The 9,491-nt window shown below is 40.4% G+C and overlaps 1 protein-coding gene across 1 annotated transcript in view; it reads left to right on the forward strand.

Moving 5' to 3' along the window:
* Nucleotides 1-1,452: 1,452 nt before the first annotated feature.
* LOC118477148 (sodium- and chloride-dependent creatine transporter 1-like) overlaps nt 1,453-9,491 on the forward strand; it is a gene marked incomplete in the record, with an annotated part of 21,020 nt that continues 12,981 nt past the window's right edge. The window contains 2 exon segments of the mRNA XM_035968873.1: nt 1,453-1,611; nt 6,645-7,091. Coding sequence (XP_035824766.1) covers nt 6,752-7,091 — 340 coding nt within the window.

Here is a 9,491-nt window from a genome sequence, read left to right on the forward strand (position 1 = left end):
GAGAGAGAGACAGAGAGACAGAGAGACAGAGAGACAGAGAGACAGAGAGACAGAGACAGAGACAGAGAGAGAGAGAGAGAGAGAGAGACAGACAGACAGACAGACAGACAGACAGACAGACAGACAGACAGACAGAGGGTGCGTGTGTAAGACACAGAGAGAGGGGGTAGGGGTGGGGATAGGTAGACAGAGGCAGGGGGAATGGGTGAGGCAGTTGAAAAGAGGGAGGGAGAGAGAATAAAAAAGTGAGTCAGAGAGTGAAAGAAAGTGAGAGAGAAAAAGAGAGAGGGAGAGAGAGAGGGAGAGAGAGAGAGCGAGAGAGAGAAAGAGAGAGAGAGAGGGAGAGAGAGAGAGAGAGAGAGGGAGAGAAGGAGAGAGAGAGAGAGAGAGATCCTGTCAGTGAACATATTTTACGCCTCCATGAGCATTAGTTGTATCATTTAAAAGTCGGACAACTTCGTCCTTGACTGTCAGCCAACATGAGCTGAGTGGGTTACAACATCCCGACAGACAGGCCGTGTGGGAGGTGCATCTAGTCTAGATCTATGGTGTACAGAGCAGAGCGAGGCGATGAGGTCACGTTGTAGAAACCAGGCCACGGTATGAAAAGTGCTCTCTGTATTTTTCCGATCACCTATTGAGACGGGGGGAGCGGATATGATCGACGGGAAGTCATGGTTGGTCGGTGTGGCGCAGCATTACAAAAAGGCAAGAACAACGGTGGTAATAGTTCGAGTCGTGACGTCATTTTTCCATTGTCCAGGTAGGAGGTACAAAGTGTAGTTCCATAAAAACGATGTTAATTAAGTATGTTAATTAGCAGAACTGCTGTAACTGAAAGATGAAGTACGTTCACGACGAAGTGCTGGGATTTTTTTGGTTTTGATTTTCGTATTTTCGGTGTTGTTGTTTTCTCTTTGAAAAGAAGGTGGCATCAGAACTTTCATTATTATTTTTTTCTCTTCTAAGATCTAATTTCTGTACCTCTCTTCAGAGATAGGCTGTATACGGATTGAGAGAGAGAGAGAGAGAGAGAGAGAGAGAGAGACAGACAGAGAGAGAGAGACAGACAGACAGACAGACAGACAGACAGACACACAGAGAGGGGCAGACACACAGAGAGAGAAAGAGATAAAAGGAGAGGGATAGAGAGAGGGGGGGGGGGCAGGAGAGATGGGTGTGGGGGTAAAATAAATATTCATGCTGCTACAGAACGGTACAAAGGGTGGGATCATGTTGGGGTGGGCGTTGCAATGGAAGCGGAAGAGCTGATTCCAAAAGTATTATTAATAAGAACAGCACAAAAATATGCATTAAAAATTCGGTCACGTTTGAAGAGAAGGCAATCATAACGAGTACGTGCATGATGGCGTTGGCCTCGTAACGCCTGTGTGCTCGCAACTGTAGGCCAAGCTGCTGCGCCGCAGTTGAAAGTCTTAGCAAAACCTGCGACGACGTAGTCTCTGCACTTGGCTGCGTGTCTCAAGACCTCTGCAACGTAAGCTGTTTGCACATTTATTGTGATAGAAAGAATAATTCATCTTCTGTTGTTCCGAGTTTGTGCGCGGCGCATCGCAGATACCAGCAGAAAGACAGAGACAACGCGCTTTGGTAACAATTGTTGTCTCTTTTGTGATCTTTCGGGGAATGTGCTGGAGGTTTTAAAAAAAATTCGATGTAGTTTAATTAGGAACTTTATTGTTTCGTGGCATTAAAATTTAGTTTCCGTCCTAACGTTTTTCTTTCTTCCATGTTTTTTTCATATAACAAAAGATGCTAATTAAGTTTAGATATTAGTGAAATGTCTATACGATCATCATGATCATCAGCAAGTGAAAGATCTGAGACAGACATCGCCGATCATGGGTTTTTATTTCTTTCATTAATTCGTTTGCTCGGATGCTCTTAAAAAAGCAACATTATCCTGATCCCGTTTCCCTTCTGTTTTGGCTCTCCAAGTACGTTGCTCTTGCTGGTTTGTCTTCAATTATGCCAATTAAAGCTAGATGTCCAAAGCCTTTTGTCTATTCCACTGTCCCCAAATCTGCATTTGTCTTTTCCTGAGCGTTTTATCCAGGAGCGGCCCACGTGGGCTTCTTCAAGTACTACTTCTTTTCCATACAATAGCCACTGCATTAACAAAGTTACACCATGCATCGGAACGAACGTTGCTCACTTAATATTGAAGTCATACAGCATGAGCAACTTGTCTACTTAGTTTCCATAAAGATAGCGCATTTTCTCTTAGCAGCTCAATGAGAATACAACATTATTATGTGTGCCTTGAAAATCTATCCGCGTCAAAAGTATGCAGTTTATCTCAGGCATGTACGATTAGACCACCATTTTATTTAGTGGTTCTCTTAAGTGCGTGATGCCTCTGTGGGAGTCAGGTAAGATAGAAGCAAATGTCAGCTGAAATCAATTCTGTTTTTTAAATATTGATACGATGAATGTTTAGAGAGATTTTCTTTTGGTCAGAAGACAACGTTTCATGTTACTGTCGTATTGCCCTGTAAAGCGCTCGGAGCTTGTGCACTTTAATCGGGGTTGAGTGCTACATAAAATTAAATGACTTTTTTTATTATTATTATATGTAAAAGAAAGGCCATGAATAATATAAGGACAACACAGCAATGCCCCCAAGTCGTGCTCGTGGATCCAGTCAGCCCCCGATCAGATTTACCACATGAGGAAGAACGTCTCTTATTAAAATAAATCTCTACAGGTTACTCAGACATTCATGTATTTTTTGGTCATTTGTTCTTAGGCTCATCTAGCCTATACTTTACGATAAACCAGCTGATTATAAACATTTCTATTTATGACTGATTGATTTCGGGTGATCTGGGCTGTAACAACTCCCTAACTTTCAGGCACCCCTCCCCGGTACAGTACAGGGTGTCGACTCCCTGGATGTTGGCTTTTGACTTTGAAATTTGCACCTGGGGCCTCTCTCAGGTTAATCCTTATGAACCATAAGACACACTTTTTTGTTTCGTTTTGTTGTTTTGTTTGGGGGGTTTTTCTCAAGTATTTTTTACCATAAACAGTACCTAGTTCGTTGGAAATCTCTGTGTGGTTTCATTCCTTCTGTATGAGATAATTGGATGACGTCATTTCTTTCAACCATTATGTGATGGTCGCCTTAAACGATTTAACGTCATGGACGCATATGTTTAGTAGTGCAATATTTATTTTGACAACGAAAAGTAGCTTATACTTTGTGGGGTTTTTTATGTAAAAAGAACTGTTTATTATTTTGCGTTATTCCTTTGCCATCTTCATTTCACTTTTGGAACAGTCCTCTTACTTTAAGCGTATGTATCGGATGCCAGTGTAAGCGTATGGCTTCTTTGACACGCTGATTACATTGTATTCTTTCCTTTCATCTGTTCTTTGAAAATTTTAATTATATACGCTCTATAAAAGTTGGACTGTAATGTTTGAAATATTATTCGATACTTTGAAATGAGAGCAGGCCAACATCGAAGTAGGCTTAAACCACAACAAATGTGACTTTGAATAGGTCAGAAGTTAATTGCGAAAGAAACAAGACCTTGCATCCTAAACTATGCACGATGAAAGTTCTCGAGCAAGCCTGAAAGAAAAAACAAAATACCCCCTCCCCTCACAAAAACGCACCCAAAACCAAACAACAGAACCGGACCTATAGGAATCTTAAAAGGCAGCTTTTGTTTCCCGTCTACAGGGGTAGACACACGAAACATCTCACATATCCCTTTTTATAAACTGTGGAGCTATACATTTAGTACAAAACAGCTTCTGAGATATGCGCTTTCTTTAATACTCGTCTGACAATATTTGAGTCATTTCTCAGAACCGTCCAAACTTCCAACCTCTTTCCTTTTAGGTGGGCGTAATACTCGGAACATTCTTTTGATTTCAGGAACCTACTCAGAATACCATTTCTGTTTACCCGTTCACATATTTATTTCCCTGTATCGCCAGTCATCTTTAACAATTACCCTTTCACACGCTGTCGCCAGTTTCACGCTTAGATGGCAACCTCATTGCGTAATGTTTCGTTCAGTGTCTATAAATACACCTGTTCAGAGATACATTTCCCATTACTCCTTCCATAATGTAAACGTATATATGTAGAGAACCATACTATGTCCCCTCTATCCTGTCTTAAATCATGAGCCTGCTCATATGACCTTATGCAGTTGCGAGCTCCGTAAAATCTTCACTAAAACTTAAACTGTAGTAAAGCACATAACAAACCCTGTGTAGTTGTTTAAAAAGACGATTTTTGTGATGGTCCAGTCTGAAATGTAATGTCTTTATAGGCCGTAATTAAATTCCCGGGAACTATTAAACTTTTCTCTCGTTATACAGGGGTAGACAGAGAGCAACCTACTTGGAAAATCTAAACAGGGACAGATCAGGACAATGCATCTTTTTTTAGAGCATCCAATCAAAAGAGATGGATGGAGAACCATGATCGCAGATCTTGCACTTTAAGATGAATGCTACCTTGGTGATTTTTATTATCAACTAATTCTCTTAGCCGTGGAATCGTCGTAACTTTTTTTTAACCTGACTGTCTAAGGAAAAACAGCTTTGACTTCACTTCAAGACAAGTTCACTCCTTTTTGAGCACATTAAAAAGAAAACGATCAAATAACACCGTAAAAATACCAGTGGTGACACAATTAATTTATATCAACGGGTGTCGTCGGAAGGAACATTTTCGGGAGTAAATTATGTTCTATATACAAACAGTAGCAGCACATTTTTTATTTTAGAAAAAAAAAAAAAAGAACAAGTTTCTACCAACCCCTGAACATGCTACCGTCACCGTCAGCACACCAAAAACAGACTCGTTGGTGTGTGCAGTGGTGCACATAAAGTGGTCGACACATAGGAACTAACGTGCATGGGCACGGGACATCGTTCGACTCTCAAAGAGAAAAATATAGAGGCATTATTTCATTCCCGTGAAAACAGAACAAAATGCAGGCTATAATAAGTTATAGCTGCATAAATGGAATTCAGATAATACCGCAAAAAATAACAGCAGCCCCAGACTGCCATGTCCCGCATTTTGCCCCACCCATAATAAAATAATATGTTTTTCCTCGCCGGTGTGCTTCTTTCTATTATATTATTACCACCTCCCTATTACAATATAAATGCCGCCATGGTCTGTGAACTGGGGGTGTGATTCATAATATACACGTCCCTGTCGTGGTTTTTTTTTTTTTTTTTTTTTTTTTTGCTGTTTGTTTTATATTTATTGTATTTTTTTTGTCTGGTGTTTTTCTGGGATTTTTTACACGTGTTGTGAGTGGTATATTTTTCATAGAAAATTGGCTGGAGAAAGTAAGGCTATTAGTGTTTTCATTCTATCAATTTGTTATTATTGAATTCAGTCTTAGCTTCCTCATACTTGCTCCAACAAAATACAAGATGTGCAACGCGACTGGCAGTGAAATCATAATTTTGTTTAAACCGAATAATTCCTATATTATGAGGGATGTCTCTAGTAGGGTGGCATTGGGTGGGGTAAGCCTTCCATATGAGGTCATAGAATTTAAAAAATGTCGCAGGATAGACAGATTGACAATCAGGATACTATGCTTGTAGATGAATAGGTAGGCAGATCGGTCGGTCGGTCGGTACACAGGTCGATAGGTAGGTAAGTAGGTAGGTAGGTAGGTAGGTATGTATGTCGATAAATAGGTACACGGATTGGGAGGTAGTTAAGTAGGTAGGTAGGTCAGTCGGTCAGTAAGTATTTACGTCGGTAGATAGGCATATTCGTCGGTAAGTCGGTACATAAGCGGCAAGAAGGTAAAGGGGGTTCGGTTCGTAGGTCGGTAGGTAGGTCTGTAGATTGTTAGCTTAGTTGGGAAGTAATGAGTGGGGACATAGTGCTCATATCATAAATAAGCAAATGATTATAAGTCAAAGAAAATCGGTAAAACTGTGGGTGCATACAAGGCAGATGAGTAGATAAATAAGTATATTTGCTAGAAGAGAAAAACACTGCCAAGTACACTGTACGTGGGGAAAAGGGGGGGAAATCTTGTCTATGAATATGATTCGCTACAAGCCAATGGCCAAAATTGTATCAAGAGTGCCGTAAAACGTCTACTTAATCAAGCAATTGAACCACTCTCTAGCAGTCAGTTCAAGGCCGGAATTATAACTTGAACAAACTTTTTTTTTTAAGTTCATTGGCAAAATTCAGATCATATGGCTACCCCTATCAGATAGGATACACGTCGTTAATTTTTCATGGGATATTTATGTCCCTCAAAATGTGCCACAAAGCCTAAGTTTGGGATATAAAATCATCTGAATTTACTGAGTTTTCATAGTTTGCCATCCTTTATATGTACCACAAGTCGACAAGGGCTGAAGTCATGCGTATAGCAAGTGAGCAAAACGTTTGACATTCTGCCCGGAGAAAAAACTATTGATCTTTTCTCCTTTAAAATAAAGCCGTCTCGTTACCTGTGTGCAACGTTAGAGCGCATCTGGGTCAGGATTACAACATAGGGGACAGAGCTGTGCTTAAAAACAGAACCGAAACGAAATATAAGGTAAAACGATCGCGCTGCTCCTCGGAATAAGCTCTGAAATATATACTGTTGTTATTATCTTCTTTACAGAAACGACTTGAGATTGTTCCTGGTCACGTGTGAAACCTGCGAATTGGATTTCTTCTGGGAAAATAAGAGATAAGTAAGATTGGCTACAACGTTTTTAGACATTCACAATGGATACGACTTTGCGTGAATCAGAGTCCTACAATCCGACAGTCGATTCTGATGAAAAAATACCCTTGAAAAGTCAGGATGAGACGAAACCGTTTACTGCCTCTGACAATCGTACATCATGTGAGATGGAATCCAGCGCCACCCGTGATGAAGAACATGACGACACAGCCATTGTTATCGTCGGAGACAACAAGTCCCTGAACGAAGATGACGAGCCGGAAGATGAAGAAAGAGTGGCTTGGGGCAGGAAGGCCGAATACTTCCTCTCTATGATTGGCTACTGCGTTGGACTTGGGAATGTTTGGAGATTTCCTTACGTCTGTATTAGGAATGGAGGAGGTAAGATTATTCTGTGACACCTGTGTGTGTGTGTGTGTGTATGTGTGTGTGTGTGTGTGTGTGTGTGTGTGTGTGTGTTTGAGCGTGTTTGCCATGAATGGGGAGGGCATGGAGGGGGGGGGGGGGTGGTTAGGGGGTCGTGAGTCGTGAGCATGTTAGGTTCTTACACTCATCTAGTATAAACATATAATAATATATTTCATTTACGTTTACATTAACAATCTCGCCCCCCCCCCTAAACAAAAACCCAACAAACAAACAACAACCCCCCCCAAAAAAAAAACCCAAAAAAAAATTTATTTAAAAAAAAAAACTAGCACAAAGACTTTTTGTCATCTAGATAAATATTATGTTCCCCTCCATATTCTTATCATTGCTTCGAGTGAATCTGCACTCGGTAATTTGCATAAATTGTAGGCATCCTTAACAGAACAAAACCAACATCAGCGTTATCAACATTTCTAGCCTCGTTTTATTGACCTAATAGGTGATCTTAAAAACTGGCTGTAATGACTGCTTCTGATAATGAATTAACGTACAAGATCCAGCGAATATCGTCTAAGTCTATTAATATTTTTTTTCTTTAATCTAAAGGTTTGTGTTAAGATACTTTAGAGTTGTACATGTACATAACACAGGGTTTTTTTTGTACATGGACTGTTCAGATTGTCATAGCTTATTGTTTCACACTGTAGTTCAGAGCATGTATTAGTCAAAAGCGCTAACACACTCGGCTCACATTATAAGCTGTATTTTTTTGTGACTTGACAGGTATGTGCCCAGGGTGATCAGAAAAATCGAAGCTGAATACAACCAAATAGAAGAAAGGGAACGAAACCAGTTTTGCTAAATATTTTGGTCCTCAATTTCTTGTTATCGTTTGTATTATACTATATTCGCCATACCCCGATCTTTAGAATTAAACACCTGTGGATGAAATTGACACACACAATTATTGTGAAAACAACGCAGTTGAAAAAAATAGGTACAAAGAGAATTATCTAAGCAATGTCTGCTTCTGATTGTTCAAGAAGGATACAAAGCCAAATTCTAATTCTCTAATTAATCCAAACAAACGTCACTCTATTATTATAAATGTTCACTTTCGTTTTTCGTGTTAAAAAATCTAACGTATCTATTTCCCTCGATACTTTGTAGGGCACTTCAACAGGCCAGCCATCAAACAAAATTATTTTTAAAAAACAACAAAGTGATCCAGCAATTAAAAAACCTTTTCCTATTTGAGCCCTATATTAAAAACTACTCTTTGGGAGCACAAACAGGATTATGAAAATATATAACTAGATCTAACAGTAAAAAGTAAAGTTGTTCCCGCATCCGATCCGGACATTGGGGATTGCCTTGTTAGTGAGACAACTTCCTGGGCCTTCGGCATATTGTGGTAGGGTGGTCAGTTCCTTTCCACGCCGCCTTTACTTCCCCAACTCAAAGATAGGTACCCATTACTGCTGGGTGGGCAGGAGGGGGAGAAAAAAAATCCGTGTCCGAAACGAGGCTCGAACTCTGACTTTCCGCTTCAGAGAGAAGCGCACTAACCACTCCGACACCGCACCCTCAACTAACAGTAACCTACGAAAGAATTGTTCAGATATTTTGAGATAGCGACACCATCCTGCTCCCACATCTCAGTGTAAGCATGGAGACTCCATCCAATGGTTGTCGAGACGTCTCCATATGTTTCGAAAATTACTTACCCCCACTCTTGAATCGGGTTTCATAAGCGCGTGGTGTTGAGGAAAATAATGTGTCAACTTTTTAATGTTTTATGTGTGTGCTGTAAATCACCATGATTTTTTTACCCACTTTAGGCTAAGATCAAAGAAAACGTGTCAGAACCTTTGTTTGCTGTGACCTTTATAAATGGACTTCCAGATTCTGTTAGTCATCCATCTTTTAGAACCGTATGCAAAGATTGGAGAATATCAAAGAGAGCGATTTTACCTTGTTTTAACCGTGGTCAGAGGAATGTGAACAAGCTATTGAACAAGACTAGGATAGGGAATCAAAAAGATGTTAGTGTGTTCACCTGTGTGCACATTTTATGACAATGTGCAGTGACCTTGAACAGAGCTAGACGAACAACATAACAGCATTTATATTAGAATACATTTAGAATAGCAGGACGCTTGCGGGCTATTCGAAATGAGACACATGTGTTTTGATTTAGTCTAGCAAGTCCTTACACTTCAGCTTACTTTACTTTTACTTTCTTCCGCTTGTACCGGGGGGTGTCGCGGGGAGACACAGGCGTCTGTCTACAGCAAGGCGAGTAGCCTGTGGGGGGACATCCCGTGAGCTCTGAGGGTGTCAGCCACAGATTCACTCCATCGTCGCCTTGGTCTTCCTCTGGCTGTCCATCCAGAATATCTAATGTTGTAT

Source organism: Aplysia californica, unplaced genomic scaffold (genome assembly GCF_000002075.1).
Source record: "Aplysia californica isolate F4 #8 unplaced genomic scaffold, AplCal3.0 scaffold00093, whole genome shotgun sequence".
In the NCBI taxonomy this organism is placed as follows: Eukaryota; Metazoa; Mollusca; class Gastropoda; order Aplysiida; family Aplysiidae; genus Aplysia; species Aplysia californica.